Source organism: Phycodurus eques, chromosome 1, assembly GCF_024500275.1.
Source record: "Phycodurus eques isolate BA_2022a chromosome 1, UOR_Pequ_1.1, whole genome shotgun sequence".
NCBI classification, from domain to species: domain Eukaryota; kingdom Metazoa; phylum Chordata; class Actinopteri; order Syngnathiformes; family Syngnathidae; genus Phycodurus; species Phycodurus eques.
This window is the reverse complement of record NC_084525.1, coordinates 135,338-151,934: the sequence shown is the minus strand read 5'-3', so window position 1 is coordinate 151,934 and position 16,597 is coordinate 135,338. Positions and strand designations below refer to the sequence as shown.

Here is a 16,597-nt window from a genome sequence, read left to right as displayed (position 1 = left end):
CACTGGCTGATCAGATGAGCAAAAATGAGTAGCAAGAGAGTATCTCCACTCCAGAGGTCGGTAGAGTAGCCAAATATTGTACAAATATTGTAGAATACCGTTACTTGACAATAATGTGACTCAAGTAAAAGTAAAAAGTAGTCCTCCCAAAAATTACTTGAGTAAAAAGTACACAGTAAAATAATTACTCAAGTACAGAGTAAATAGTGAGTAACTTCAGATTTTTTAATCACAGCATGAACATCAATTAAAAAAAAATTAAAATAAAATGCAAATTCTGCAAATTCCGATGTTGCTGTGTGTGGACGTGTATGTACGTTGTATGCACAGTCAAAACTACAACAAAACGTGCAATTTACTGCACGGTGTTTTCTCAAGTTATAGGTGAGCTGAAATATCCACATTTGGGCAGACAGTGCCAACCAGAAAAATATTACAATACATGAAAGTTGTTGTTTTTGTTCATCTAAATGTAAACACGACGAGTTGCGTGCCGTTGGCTTCATGGTAACAACGACCTTCCCAACATGGCCACCACGTAGGCACGACGATCATCCGGGCTGGGGTATCTAGTTTTAATACCTATGCCCGGGAAGCCCAATAGATGACGTTGTGTGAAGACATGTGACTTTCTTGAATCGTTTGATTGGTAAATTAGACTTAAACGTCACTCGCGCCTAAACTGGATTGGAGCAAACAGCGCCAATGCGGAAGTCTAAGTCGTAGTCTCGCTCATAAAATAGTTGATAAATAAGCAATAATTGATAAATAACAGTAGCGACCAACATTAAGATCATTGTAATGGAATAAAAGTCCGTTACTTCTTAGCAGAAGCGGCGGAAGTGTTTTTTCTGGTCTCGTCAACTCCTGTGAGTTATTCTAAACCGGTCCGGAGCGGACAGGCGCAACCTCATGCCGATGCGCTCGCGTATTAGTCTGCTGCGGAGTAATAATATTGACAATTACATCCGTGTGTGAATGGTGGATGGATGGAATGGATCGAGCTGCCAGCGTTCAAGGAGTACGAAACAGCCTATGACGACAGCGACCCCCCTCAGAAAAAAAATCATAAGATTTGTACGATTGACGGAAATAGCCTATTTTGAGTTCAAAATGGCGAATTTTGCTGAAAGGCGACTGATTTGCATGCATGATTGTTCCATTGGACATACAGTGGGGCAAAAAAAGTATTTAGCCAGCCACCAATTGTGCAAGTTCTCCCACTTAAAAAGAGGAGAGAGGCCTGTAATTTTCATCAGAGGTATACCTCACCTAGGAGAGACAAAATGAGGAAAAATAAATAAATCCAGAAAAATCCCATTGTCTGATTTTTAAAGAATTTATTAGCAAATTATGGTGTAAAATACGTATTTGGCCAATAACAAAAGTTAATCTCAATACTTTGTTATATACCCTTTGTTGGCAATGACAGAGGTCAAACCTTTTCTGTAAGTCTTCAGAAGGTTTTGAATTACAGGTCTCTCTCATCTTTTTAAGTGGGAGAACTTGCACAATTGTTGGCTGACGAAATACTTTTTTGCCCCGTGTATTCCCCCTCTCATCTGCAGTTGAATAAACTATTTGCAGAAATGTGGCAGTTCAAAGTCAATCAAGGAAGAAAATAAGGTGTTGAATGATTTGCTAGGACACTCACGCCTGCAGTCGGGGAAGCCCCAGTGCCCCGTGGCGCACACGGAGCAGTCTCGACCAATCACGTTGGGCCTGCAGCGGCACTGACCCCCAAACGGCTCACAGGTGTTACTCTCGGCGCCGGCCTCATGACACGTGCACGGCACCGAGCCGTTGTTGAGAAAGGCAGACAGCGACATCGCAGCACGAAGGCAAAAGGACGAGGTGCTGGACGGACTGCAGGGAGGGAGAAAAGGAGCCGTAACTGCAAAAATCAATCTCGACATTGATACATTTGTGTATGTAACCACTTCGAAAATAACAAAATTGCTTACCTTTAACTATGTTAGTATTGATATTTATGATATTTCTCTAGGGGAAGACACTGATCATGTTAATGATTTCTCACAATTATCAATCTTGATTTAACTCGGTAGAAAACAAGATAAATACAGTCTCAATGTGCAACACTTTCTGTCTGCCCAAACGTGGATATGTGGCTATATATACAAGATGGCGCCTACCAGTGTGGTCGCCTCGGTAACGCGCTCTCTAGTATTGTCTTTGTTTTTGTGTTTTTCGTCCGTCTTTGGAGACCTTACACGACTCACTTACACAAGGGGAGACCTGCTAACCATCAAGGAGGCTACTCCAGACTTTCTGTCACCAACTTTCGAAAATCCGCTCAATTTTTTCCCCGAGTTACTCACCGGAGCGGCGTCCGCGGTTTTCGGCGCATGGATGCGGAAGCGGCGCCACAGAGGAAAACGAGCCGGCATTCAGGTGAAACTCCGCCAGAGAGGACACAGATTGGCGTTCCCGTCGATCCACCTCGCGAATGTACGCTCCCTACCCAACAAAATGAACGAGCTTCATCTTCTGTTAAAGACCAGTAAAGACTTCGGACGTTCCGCGGCCATGTGCTTCACGGAGACCCGGCTTTGTGACGCTGTACCCGATGGCGCCGTCACGCTTCCCGGCTTCAACATTCATCGAGCGGACCGCGACATGGAATCATCGGGGAAAACGAAGCGCGGCGGGATATGCCTCCATATAAACGAAAAATGGTGTACGGACGTCACGGTGCTCAGCACACACTGCAGCCTGCATTTGGAGTCGCTGTTTTTGAACTGTAAACCATTTTACTCGCCACGTGAGTTTGCATCGTTTATAATGGCTGGAGTCTATATTACACCGCAAGCTAACACGAACGCCGCATTGCTAACGCTCGCCGAACTAGTCAACGAAATTGAAAAAAACCACCCTGACTCACCCCTCATTATTCTCGGGGACTTTAACAAAGCTAAACTCAACCACGAACTCCCTAAATACAAGCAGCACATCGACTGTCCTACCAGGGAAAATAATACTTTAGACCACTGCTACACTACGGTAAAAAACGCATACCGTGCTATACCTCGTGCAGCCCTGGGCTCGTCCGATCACTGCTTAATTCACTTAATACCGACGTACAAGCAAGAACTTAAATGTGCGAAGCCTACAGTGAAAACAGTCAAAAAGTGGACCAATGAAGCAAAGATGGAACTTCAAAGCTGTTTAGACTGCACAGACTGGAGTGTCTTTGAAAATTCAGCTGGCAGCCTGGATGAATATACAGACACTGTCACATCCTATATCGGTTTCTGTGAAGAGGTTATTTGTACCAACAAAATCATTTCGGACATTCAACAACAACAAGCCGTGGTTCACTGCTCAACTTAAGCAGCTTCGCCAAGCTAAGGAAGATGCATATCAGAGCGGGGACAGGGCCCTGTATAATCGAGCTAGAAACCAGCTTACTAAAGGAATTAACATTGCAAAGAGGATCTATGCAGCAAAGTTGGAAAAACAGTTTAGCGCGAACGACTCAAAAACAGTCTGGCATGCATTCCAATCGCTGACTAATTAGAAGCGACGATCCCCCCAAGCTGAGAACAATAGCACACTAGCCAACGACTTGAATACCTTCTATTGCAGATTTGAAAAGGACAGTTTCACTCCACACACCCACCCGGCCGCAATGACTACAGGCCTGTCGCTTTGACATCTGTGATCATGAAGTCCTTTGAACGTCTCGTGCTGGACCACCTCAAGAGTGTCACAGGTCCCCTGCTGGACCCCCTGCAGTTTGCCTACCAAGCGAACAGGTCTGCGGATGATGCAGTCAACATGGGACTGCACTTCATCCTAGAACACCTCGACAGTGCAGGGACCTACGCGAGGATCCTGTTCGTGGACTTCAGCTCAGCGTTCAACACCATCATCCCTGAACTCCTTTCAACCACGCTTCTCCAGCTCAGCGTCTCACCTGCCATCTGCCAGTGGATTTACAGCTTTCTGACGGGCAGGACACAGCAGGTCAGGCTGGGGGAGGCCACCTCATCCACACGCAGCATCAGCACTGGGGCGCCCCAAGGTTGTGTCCTCTCTCCGCTGCTCTTCTCTCTCTACACGAACGACTGCACCTCAGCGAACCAGACTGTCAAGCTCCTGAAGTTTGCAGATGACACCACTGTCATCGGCCTCATCGAGGACGGTGACGAGTCTGCATATCGACAGGAAGCGGAGCGGCTGGAGCTGTGGTGCGGCCGACACAACCTGGAGCTGAACACGCTCAAGACGGTAGAGATGATCGTGGACTTCAGGAGGCATCCTTCGCCACAGCTGCCCCTCACGTTGTCCAGCTGCCTTGTGTCAACCGTCGAGACCTTCAAGTTCCTGGGAATTACAATCTCTCAGGACCTGAAGTGGGCGACCAACATCAACTCCGTCCTCAAAAAGGCCCAGCAGAGGATGTACTTCCTGCGGCTTCTGAGAAAGCACGGCCTGCCACCAGAGCTGCTGAGACAGTTCTACACAGCGGTCATCGAATCAGTCCTGTGTTCTTCCATCACAGTCTGGTTTGGTGCTGCTACAAAAAAGGACAAACTCCGACTGCAACGGACAATCAAAACTGCTGAAAGGATTGTCGGTACCCGCCTACCCACCATTGAGGACTTGCACGCTGCCAGAACTAAGACAAGGGCATGCAAAATCCTCTCGGACCGTCTGCACCCCGGTCACCGGCTCTTCCAGCTCCTTCCCTCAGGTAGGCGCTACCGATCAACGCAAAGTAGAACTAGTAGACATTCCAACAGCTTCTTCCCTCTTGCGATCAACTTCTGAAAAACCTAACCTATAATTCCATTACAATAAGATGGCAATTTTTTGACTTGAGTTCATTGTCACATTTCTGTGGGGCCAATTATGTATTACTCGTGCATTCACTGTAGTTGTCTCGCCATGCTACACTATTTGCATATACTGGCCACTCATGCCAGAGTAGCATCTGCTCCATTTGCACACTGATTGAGGAGTATCTGTAACATTTGCACAACCGACATTGTCCCAGATGATCGCACTACTCGTCACTTTAAACCGCATCCACTCCTTGAAGTCTCAGCGCCCTTTGCACAATGGTCATTGCACCGGACTATTGCAATATTAGTCGTTCGAACTGCTCTAAGTGCTAGAGGACTCTGCATCTTTTTGCACAATTGTTTTTTGTCAATGTCTTTATGTCCCCAAAGTGTTCTGTAAATTGACTGTCTGTTGTACTAGAGCGGCTCCAACTACCGGAGACAAATTCCTTGTGTGTTTTGGACATACTTGGCAAATAAAGATGATTCTGATTCTGATTCTGAAATCTCGGCAATTGTTTACACTTTCAAATTATATACACATTCCTGGGAAATCACAATGTCCCATCACCCGCTAAGCTATTTTTAAAACAGGCCAGCGGACTACTCGTGGTTGTAGTGACTCAGACCCAATTGCCAACCCCTCCCTCCCCCCGCACCAACAACTTGATAAACTGCATGCCTCCCTGCGGCCCTGCTGTGCGAGATAGCTACTGAAAGACGCCTGCTGGACCTGAACCTAATTAGCAGCTGTCAAATCTTGATTCCCATCTTCAAAAGACTCGTTTCCTTTTTTTTGAAGATAGCGACCAAAAGGTTGGGGTCCTCTCTCCGAGAAGACCAAGCTGGGACAGATCGACAATGGAACACAAATACAGCAATTAACTATTTGCTTAATATTCAAACATGCAAGCAAGGCGCCACCCACTGGCGTTTGACAGTACTGGACTTTCATTCAGTGTTGTTTTTAACTGAAGATAAAATATCTGTTTTGATATTTCACAAACTCTGCAGAAATATTCCAAATGTATGCCTTGATGTCTGTGTCAGTGTGTCAACTTTACATGTGCAGGTGTGAGACTTTGAGAACTGTGTGTCTTGATTTGAAGCCCAAACAGCATGAAATGTGATTGAACCATAAGCAGTTGATTTGCCAAGACTAAAGTTTAAACAATCATTCAATATGGTTGATCTTGAGCAAGAGTACAAAGTTGGTATCATTTTATATGAAGATATGATTTTTACACCATTCTTATGGCTAAATTGCAGACTGAAATTCAAGTCGAGGGGTGTGGGCTTTCTCCGGTTTCCTCTGTCCTCTGGGGCACGCCTCCTGGGAATTTCACCTCAGTCAAGAGTTAATAGTGTATAAAATCTGCAAAGCCCCTTCCTGTTTGAGTGGGCGACCCATTGGTCCAACTGAACTTGAAGTCTCTGCGCCATTCGCACAATGGTCACTGTACCAGACTATTGCTCTGTTAGTCTTTTCAAACTGCTCTAAATTGCTAGAGGACTCCGCATCATTTACTAAATTGTCAACAAAAAAAAAAGATTCGGCATTACCACATTACTGGTAACCTTTTATTGCTCAGTGACTCTCCGTACTGTGGTTTTATGTTTTTATGTCTCAAAAGTATTTTCTGTCAAATGACTGTCTGTTGTAGTGCTAGAGCGGCTCCAACGACTCGAGACAAATTCCTTGTGTTTTTTTTTTTACATACAGTGGGCACGGAAAGTATTCAGACCCCCTAAAATGTTTCACTCTTTGTTAAATTGCAGCCATTTGCTAAAATCATTCAAGTTCATTTTTTTGTCCTCAATGTTCACACAGCACCCCATATTGACAGAACAATCGGAATTCTTGAAACTTTTGCAGATTTATGAAAAAACAAAAATTGAAATATCACACAGCCATAAGTATTCAGACCCTTTGCTGTGACACTCATGTTGAACTCTGGTGCCGTCCATTTCTTCTGATCATCCTTGAGATGGTTCCACACCTTCATTGGCCCTTCATTCAATTTAAGGGTTCTGAATCGGCGTAATTATTAAACTAGAGGTCTGTTGTGGAATTAGCACAGTAGTTGGAATTGTTTTCACAATTTGATCAAAACACCCACTTGATTAACAACAAGTTACAAGTAGTTAAAAACAAGATCTCCGCCTGGTCGGAAGCCGCTATATTTACAGGTACGTATGTAAACTAGGCTTTACACTGTCAGAATTTTTGGGGCCGATCAGTGAGTTTAAAAAAAAAAACGATAGCCGATCACAAGATGGAGCAATGTGTCTATTTAAATGACTTGTTCATTTACTGTATATACTTGTGTAAGTAATAGTACAAAAAATTATATTTACAATAAATAATGGATCTTCGTTCATTTATTTGTGGAAGTGAGGCATAGTGACAGACAGATCAAATGAATGGTCTTCTATTAGATGGCAGAAAGTACATACAGTAATTACTTGTATCCACTTTTTGTGACATTTTTGTTTGTTGGTGTGCCATGAGATTTTTCAATGGTTCAATATATGCCTTGGCTCCATAAAGGTTGGAAATCACTACTCTCGTCAGATCGTGGATTCTAATCAGTCAGGTCAAACCAACATTACAACATGACAGAAATAATGGGTGATAACTTACTGTAATTAAATTACTTTATTGTAATTCAATTACTTCACAGACACCAAAACTTTAGAGCATGATTTTACAGAACACCGGCATGTTCGCTTACAACAGTTAGTGCTAGCACTAGCTTGCGAGGCTACATAACATTTTGTTGCCAGCTGCACTACAAACTAATGCATTGCAGACTATTATGTTTTCTACTGATGCAGTACTGTGTGATGAGTTAAAGCACTCTTCCCCAATTTGTTCTACTAATGACAAATCGAGAAATAACTACCAGATTCCTGCAGTATGAACCTCTTGCTGCGTCCACAGCAATTCGAAATATAATACAGGTTCTAGACGATGCAATCTTCTTAATATTAGGACTAGGAATACTCTGGGGGCAAATTGCACTAATCATTTTCTTCAAATGCTTTGCTCGTCAATGATCTTATTAGGGGACAGTGCTTCTGGATTGGGAGACTGGGGTGGTGGGGACCGGAGGTGGTTCACTGTATATATTTTTCTCAAGAGTCACATCTGGGGACACATACATATCTTGTGGTTCCTGGGGGGCTGGTATGGGGTCGGGAGGCTGCGGGTGTCGGACCGGGTTTCAGCACGTCAGTGCTGTTTCCCGGTCCGGGCGCACAGCCCCTCCGCCCTTCCCGCCCCCCTGGATTTTAATGCATCAGACACACTCATCCCCATGTGTTTTTTTAATGCACCACATACACCCATCTCTGGGATACGGTGGGTCTTGGGCAGGGAGGATTTGGCTGTTAGGCAGCCCCCCCTCACACCCCCCTGGCCTCTCCAGATTTTAATGCACCACACCACTCACGGGGGCACTGATACACAGGGTAGGGCCAATGACTGTCAGTCGGGGACCCGGCAGTCATAGTAACGGAGGGGAGGTGTGTTCTCACTAGCCTCATGGCGTTGCTCCATAGGCCGGGCCCTCCTGGGCTGAATGACCCCCCCCTTATCAGGTGCCCCTATCCGCCCTCCTTTCCAACAAACAAGGACACCGTCCCACCCTCGGGCTGGGCGAGCACTGGTTGCATCGTGGGCCATGCAGGTTGGGGGGGGGGGGCATCTTGCTCTCCTGGAGGTGGAGGGGGCGCGTGGGGGGTGGGGGTTGGCTGGGGTGATGGCATTGGGTCCCTGCGGCCTCCTCCAGGTGGCCGGTTGTCGTGCCACCTTGGTGGGGCTGGGAGACCGTCATGGGTCCATCAGTGTTGGACGTGTCCTGTCCGCCGGGCTGCTCTCGTGGACTCCTGATCCCGATCCTGGCTCTCAATTGATTGGGTGAGGTCCTCAGCCACCACGGTGCAGGCACAGCACTTACAGGACACTTCTGTCAGTCATTGTGCATGCGAAACAGTGTCAATTCACCCATGGGACATTTTCGCTGGGTGTGGAGCCACTCACTTATTGCGACAAATGAATATGCAAATTGCTTGCTATCCCCTCACTCACACTCTCGTCCTATAGACTCTTATGATTTACATAGCCACTCCCACCACACTTCAGTTGTACAGCCGGGTTCACGACTATTGTCCTGCATGCTTCTTCTCCTGTCCTTGTCCTGTCCTTCCCTCACAGGGTGTAGCACTATTGCCCCATACAACACTCATATCTAATGTTTCATTGTTCTAGATATATAATTATTTACTTTTCTCATCTTGGTTACAATTAGTGCGTTGTCTTTTGTCTTCTTTTCTCACTCCCCTCTAGAAATGTTGTCCTGTTCGACTGATCGACTCTGATTCTCAATAAATATCCATTATAATACTAAGAAACCACAACAGCATCTTTGAAACGTCACTATGACACAGTAAAACTGTTCTGGCATAAAAGGGATACAGATCCTCCATTCTGCTTGACCTAACAGCCGAACAGGACAAAAAATTTAATAAAATGACAAAACACACCCTGTTGCAAGTGACGAAACGGGTCCAAACAGGTTGGAACGGGTGGAAGAACGTGTCAGGTGTGTTATGTGACATAAGAGTCTTTGCAAGGGCAAAGTCTATAAAACAGTGGTGAGGCCAGCCATGATGTACGGATTAGAGACAGTGGCACTGAAGAGACAACAGGAAGCAGAGCTGGAGGTGGCGGAAATGAAGATGTTGAGGTTCGCTCTCGGAGTGACCAGGTTGGATAGAATTAGAAATGAGCTCATCAGAGGGACAGCCGGGTTCGATGTTTTGGAGACAAAGTTAGAGAGAGCAGACGTGGATGGTTTGGTCTCCTCCAGAGGAGAAATGTTGAGTATATTGGTAGAAGGGTGATGAAGATGGAGCTGGCAGGCAAGAGAGCTAGAGGAAGACCAAAGAGAAGGTTGATGGACGTCGTGAGGGAAGACATGAGGGCAGTTGGTGTTGGAGAGGAGGATGCAGGAGGTAGGCTTACATGGAAAAGGACGACACGCTGTGGCCACCCCTAATGGGACAAGCTGAAAGGAAAAAAAGTACCGGCATTACCAGATTACTAGCAACCTTTTATTGCTCAGTGACTGTTTTTTCAATGTCTTTATGTCTCAAAGGTATTCTGTTGTCTTACGAGAGCGGCTCCAACTACCGGAGACAAATTCCTTGTGTGTTTTTGATATATTTAAATAAAGATGATTCAGATATCTCCAATGGTGTCATCATTTACACACGGCATGCTATCGGAGATGGTCTGTGGTGGTTTTTGTAACTTGTTTTTATCAAGCTTTTGCATTAATATACATTTCAAAGCAATCACAACTACTGTGCTCAATAGACAACGGACCTCCATCTTGATAAATTATGTGACGTTTACAGCAATAAAAGTAGTTAACTCATTTAGTGACTAACACGTATTAATACGTAGTTTTAAACCCATGTATTGGGTGCCGAACACGTATTAATACGTAGTTTCCGTTTCTTCACGGGAAGTGGGAGAGGATACTTTGATGTACAGTACATCCCCACAAAGATTCAACAGCCTACTAAAAGCAAAACCGCCAGCAGAGGGCAGCGATGCATCATTTTTAGATTTGACACACAGCACAGTAAGCCTGACATGTATGAGTATCTTTGCCTTTTTCGCCCTCCATTTTTCACACTCTCAGCAGTAATGGTAAGTACAGCATCTTATTTTTTTATTTTTATGTATTTTAGCGGCGGCACGGTGGTCGACTGGTTAGAGTGTCAGCCTCACAGTTCTGAGGACACGGGTTCAATCCCCGGTCCCGCCTGTGTGGAGTTTGCATGTTCTCCCCGTGCCTGCGTGGGTTTTCTCCGGGCACTCCGGTTTCCTCCCACATCCCAAAATCATGCATTGATTGGAGACTCTAAATTGCCCGTAAGTGTGACTGTGAGTGCGCATGGTTTTTTGTTTGTATGTGCCCTGCGATTGGCTGGCAACCAGTTCAGGGTGTACCCCGCCTCCTGCCCAATGACAGCTGGGATAGGCTCCAGCACGCCCGCGACCCTAGTGAGGAGAAGCGGCTTCTTTATACGAAGTGTTAACCTTTCCTGCTACGGTCACCTGACCGTGGTCGGGAGATGCAGGGGTTAACTCCCTTCTCTCGTTGCACAGCTGAGCTGGGTGGCGGCAACAATAAAGGCATAAAGCCCCGATTTGCTGCTTTAATGGCTTTATTAGCTCCTCTGCACATTCAACATCAACGGGTCCTTTGCTAATCGCTACTCTTCCCCAGTCGCCGTCACTACACTTGCCACTGTACACACTCGCACCTGCGCGCACTCCTTCCTCCTTCGCATTCCCGTCTCACTCACACATCGACGCACATGCCCACACACACTGAGCTTGCTGTCACAATCACGTGGGACAATACCCGTAACAGAAGTATTTCGCTGTAAATTTCGACTTTAACGGTGAAATCTGACTTGCACGGAAAATCGTGTTACGTCGCCAGCGTAGGAACGGAACTCGTTCGTAAATCGAGGACTTCCTGTACATGAAAACTGTTGTTTTTGTTCATTTAAATGTAAACATTGGTAGCGCGCCGTTTCCTTCATGGTAACAACGACCTTCTCAACATGGCCACCACGAAGACCAGCGAGGCTGGCTTATCTAGTGTTAATACCTATGCCCGGGAAGCCCAACGGAAGATGTTGTGTGAGGTCATGTGACTTTCTTGTGTCATTTGATGAGTGAACTAGAATTAAACGTCACTAGCGTTTAAATGGGATTGGCGCAAACAGTGCCAAAAATCCTAGTCTCGCGCACGAAATAGTTGCTAAATAAGCAAAAATTGATCAATAAAACTAGCGAGCAACATTTACATCATTGTAATGGAGTAAAAGTACCGTTACTTCTTCAGCACAAGCGGCGGTAGTGTTTTTCCTGGTCTCGTCAACTCCAGTGACTTATCCAAAGGAGGTCCCGCCCGCAGAGGGCGGAATCTCAAGCCGATGAGCTCGCATATTAGTCCACCGCAGAGGAATATTCAGAAATTAGATGTGTGTGTGGACGGTAGACATGTGGAATGGATCTAGCTGCCAGCGTTCAAGGAGTACGAAACAGCCTGTGACGACAGTGACAGTGACAGCGACCCCCTCCCCACCCCACCAGGAAAATCTAATCGGATCAATACGATTCACGGAAATGGCCTATTTTGAGTTCAAAACGACGAATTTCGCCGAAATGTAAACAATGCATGTCCTGTAACATTTTCGTAACCCTGAGAAAACTGATGCTATTTAACAGTCCTGCCAGACACAGGCACCTGTTTAAGGACACCACTGAATTATGATTTAAAAAACAACACCATTACCCGAATCGACTCAGCAAAAAAATGATGGCTTATATTTGACCCAACTCTCTTCAATTGCAAATCAAGACCCTTACTTGAACTGTATTTTTCTGTATTCATCTTTGCAAAATCACAATGATATGGCCCATTCTATCCATGAGCGATGCAAAGAACATGCATTTATTACATCTCACCTGGACTATTGTAACGTGTTGCTTTCTAGTCTTCCCATGTCTAGTATTAAAAGCCTACAGTTAGTACAAAATACTGCAGCTAGACTTCACAAGGATTAGAAAGTTTGATCATATTACCCTTATACTGGGAAACTTTCACCAGGCCAAGCTGAGATGTAATTTTAAGGTTTTGTTACTCATAAAATATTACATGACACCTTCCTATTCTAAGTAATTCTCAGTGAGGCCCAAGTGTTACTCAGCCGGCCGCGCAAGGAAAAAGACCTTGATGGAATTCCTTCTTCCCCAGTTCTTGGTGGTGATCTTCTTTCCAATTAAGAATCTTGATACACCAGTCTTGTCTTTGAGTATTTAATACAACAAAATCAAGATTGCTCATTGATCAAGACTGATAAGTAAAAATATTTGCGGACCATCGAGAGTGTTACTGCTACGGCATTATAATCAGATTTACAAGGCTATGGTTTATAAGGCTATGGTCGAGTCGAAGCATACAATGCGCTGTCTTCTCTTCCTTCTCCTGTGGGATGCAGAAGCCAAGTGGCTCCCCTTTTCAGATAAGTCAGTTCCCTCAGCAGCTCCTTATCAAAACGGCTCTCGCCTGTTCTCAGCCTGAATGTTATCAGTATGTCTCTGGTGCATGTGTTCATAACAGTGTGGTCGGTTTAAACAAAAAAAAGCTAGTGTGTGTCCTGTAAGCAGCAGCATAGAAATATATCATCAATTGATTAAGGGCTATATAAATGAACTTGACGAATACTATTTCCATTCATTTCAATCGGAAATATTGATTTGTTTTGCAAACTGAATCTCAGAATGAATTAAGTTTGTGAAATGTGGTTCCACTGTAACTAGTAATAACCGTCACAGTGCTCTGCTACTCACTTGATGAAGAAGCTGCTTTGGCCGCAGTTGCTAATGAAGTCATAGGATTTGTCCAGAGGTTCCTCACTCAGATAGCTGGAGCTGTAGCTGGACTCAGGCACCACCAGCACGTAGTCCTGGAAAGTCATGGAGAAAAAAATCCATGACCAGAAAGAATCATGCTGGGATGAAGTTGCATGGGAGGGAGGTAAAAATGTGATGAGGACATGGTCCATGTTTTGCTGACTAAAAATTTATTAGTGAACCTAAGACCATCTCTTCTGTAAATTGACTGTCTGTTGTCGTACTAGAGCGGCTCCAACTACCGGAGACAAATTCCTTGTGTGTTTTTTGGACATACTTGGCAAATAAAGATGATTTTGATCTCCCTGAAATTGGATTTCTAAATCAGTTCGGTTGTGTTGCATTGTGTGGGTCCAGTGTTATCACTGCAACTCACCAGCCACAGTGTTTTACCCGCAGGAACCTGCACGCTTAGGAAGAGCTTGCGGTCGCTCACATCGAGGATGATCTGGTTTTCCGACACCAGGACATTCCGACAGCCATACGCGTGCGGGCAGAAGGAAGCGTTGACGTGACCTGATACAGAGTAAATGAAACATCAACAAAAACAATCCAAATTAAAGCTGACAGCAGCAATGAAAAGGGCCTCTACCCCCTTTTTCATGTTGGATCGTCCAAATAATCATTAGGTGTATGAAAAAAGTAGCCGGGGATCGGATCGCCAAGGTCCCCGCCTTCGGCCACCGCCCAGCTCACACTGCACCCGACCCCAATGGCCCCTCCCACAGGTGGTGAGCCCATGGGAAGGCCATGATAATTCTCTAGGATAAATTATAAGTGTAGTCGCTGGATGCGATGCGAATTATTTCTTGCAGACCCTCATCCTACTCAATGCTAATTGGCCTGCAAGATGTAGCCCCCCTATTTAGCAATTGCTGTGTAATGTTTGCTGCTTGTAGATTGGTCGAGACGTCTCCCTGTAAACAATCCAGTGGTTTGCCTTTGGCGAGGGGGTGGAGTGGTGTTAGCATCAGCTGTATGCTTTGCTAGCAAATAATATGTTCGACTCAACATACTTCTGGGATAAAATCAGTTCACGTCGACAATACACCCAAATCACTTTAGTCTTGTCGATTGAACCGACTGGGAGGACTTAAAGAAAAGTTTTTCTATTGTCTTGGCATTCAGGCGAAGCTTTGTTTTATGTGTTACGGCGGCTGCCGTCTTCAAATTGGGAGGCTCTTTGTGTGCATTGTGATTAGATTGGCTGATTGGCTAATTGCCTTCTTGGTATGACAATGCTGACTGGCCGCTGGAGGGAAGACTGTTCGTCGTGGCCTCTGCTGATTGGCTGCTTCCAGGAGATAGGCCCTTCAAAATCCTTCTGCTGTATTTCCTCCCATTTTGATCGATAGATGTAACGGATACGCCATTAACCAGATGGCACCCAGCAACCCCCTATCTTGGGCTGTTCCGCATACCTGCCTCGGCTGCCCCGTTGAGTCCGTCTGCGTATACAAGACATCTAAGGAAATCCTGGTCCACTTAATGGAAAAGCACCGAAGAATTAGGTTCTCACACGGATGCTAAATTCATTACAAGTCAGTCTGAAGAATCTAATCTTCAAAGTTGAGACACGGATATCTGATTTCTCACTCGGACGCTAAGTTAATTAAGTTTCATCCCCAGCCAGCCTGAAGCGTCTCACCAACAAAGACTTATTTTTGGGACACTGGCTTGACGACCAAGAAGGTGAGAAACCCGCTGGTCAGTGGTTCCACATGAAGCCACAGGGCCATTTGTTCCTTTTGTCTGAGACAATGGATGGAGCATGAGCGACACCCACAGGTGGTGGAGAGCTACTGCAACGCCGAGGGAAGTAATCACAGTCTTCACCGAATTTGAATATTGCATGATATTTTAAGAACTTTGCATGAACTTTGCATTGTTACCATCACAACAGCGCCACTAGTGATTAGGTTTAGGTACTGAATACATGAAAGAAAGGCTTATGATTTCGCTTTCACCTTACGTTTATTTTTTTAAAGTCATTTTAGTAAGCTTTCTTTTAATTTTCTGTAAGTTGTTTTTAAATGTCTTTTGCCCTTTGGTTTTAAATGCTTTTACTCATATAAAGCACATTGAGTTACCTTGTGCATGAAATTCATAGTATAAATAGACAATGGTGGCTCTATGGAATGTGAAAAGTAAACAAGATGTGACGCTAATGACAGACATCTGTGTAAACCAATCAGTGTTCTTCAGCGCAGCCTGCCCCCTCAAGCATTCCGTGAACATCCAGAGAAGACACTCATGACCCTAGTCGCTTGGAGGAACCAAAAACGACTCTGGGGGAACATTTTGTACCAGGGTAGTTTTCAGTCGAAACACAAGGGAGAACTCAAACTACCAGGGTAGATAGGGAAGTTCCTCAAAAACGTCCTGTGGTGGAAAAGGGACTATATACTATATTTAAAAAAAAACAAGTGTTTTTCCCCCTCACTGTCAGACATGCAATCAGAATAAACTTTTCCTTATTTCTATTTGCTAAATGCCATAATAATGATAGAATGATTTTTTTAGGCATTTTTTCATTACTTTATTCACTTACTGAAGCAACATCTCAAGACATCACCCAGGAAGTTAAAGGTTAGGCGCAATTGGGTCTTTCAAATGGACAATCACCTGAAGCATACTGCCAAACTTGTTGAAAAGTAGCTTAAGGATAACCAAGTCAATGTTTTGGCGTGGCCATCTAAAAGCCCTGATCTCAAAATTCAAAATGTATGGGGAGACCTGAAAAGACGTGTGAGCAAGATGGCCTATGAACTTGGCTCGGTTACACCGGTTCTATCAGGAGGAATGGGCCAAAATCCCTGCCTACTATTGCGAGAAGCTTGTGAAAGGATACCCAAAACGTTTGACCCAAGTCATACAGTTTAAAGGCAATATAGTACCAAATACTAACAAAATGTGTGTTAACTTCTAACTTTGAAGAAAGTAATGGAAAAATTGCCTCGAAAAAAAATCATTATTCTGGCATTTAACGAATCGAAATAATTTTGGTAATCCTAATTGACCTAAACCAGGAAAGATTTGGTCTGATTTCATGTCCGACAGTGAGAGACAAAGTGTAATAAAAAGTATTTTTATATATATTGTGTATAAAAAGTCTTTTTATATATATATTGTATGTAATTAACATGTAAAATGACCAGAAACGCAGTAATACAATATATTGTTTTGCCTTTTCCAGTAGCTTTTCCAATTCCATCACTTCACTCCTGCGGTGCACTCCTTATTTTTCCATGGTGAAAATCATCACAAAGCCAAAACCCCTTAT

General features: G+C 44.6%; 1 protein-coding gene across 1 annotated transcript in view; it reads right to left on the bottom strand.

Annotated features, from left to right (window-relative positions):
• lama5 (laminin, alpha 5) overlaps window positions 1–16,597 on the bottom strand; it is a 262,541-nt gene that overhangs the window by 145,684 nt on the left and 100,260 nt on the right. The window contains 3 exon segments of the mRNA XM_061670415.1: window positions 1,655–1,866; window positions 13,252–13,367; window positions 13,691–13,830. Of these exon segments, the coding sequence (XP_061526399.1) occupies window positions 1,655–1,866; window positions 13,252–13,367; window positions 13,691–13,830 (468 nt within the window).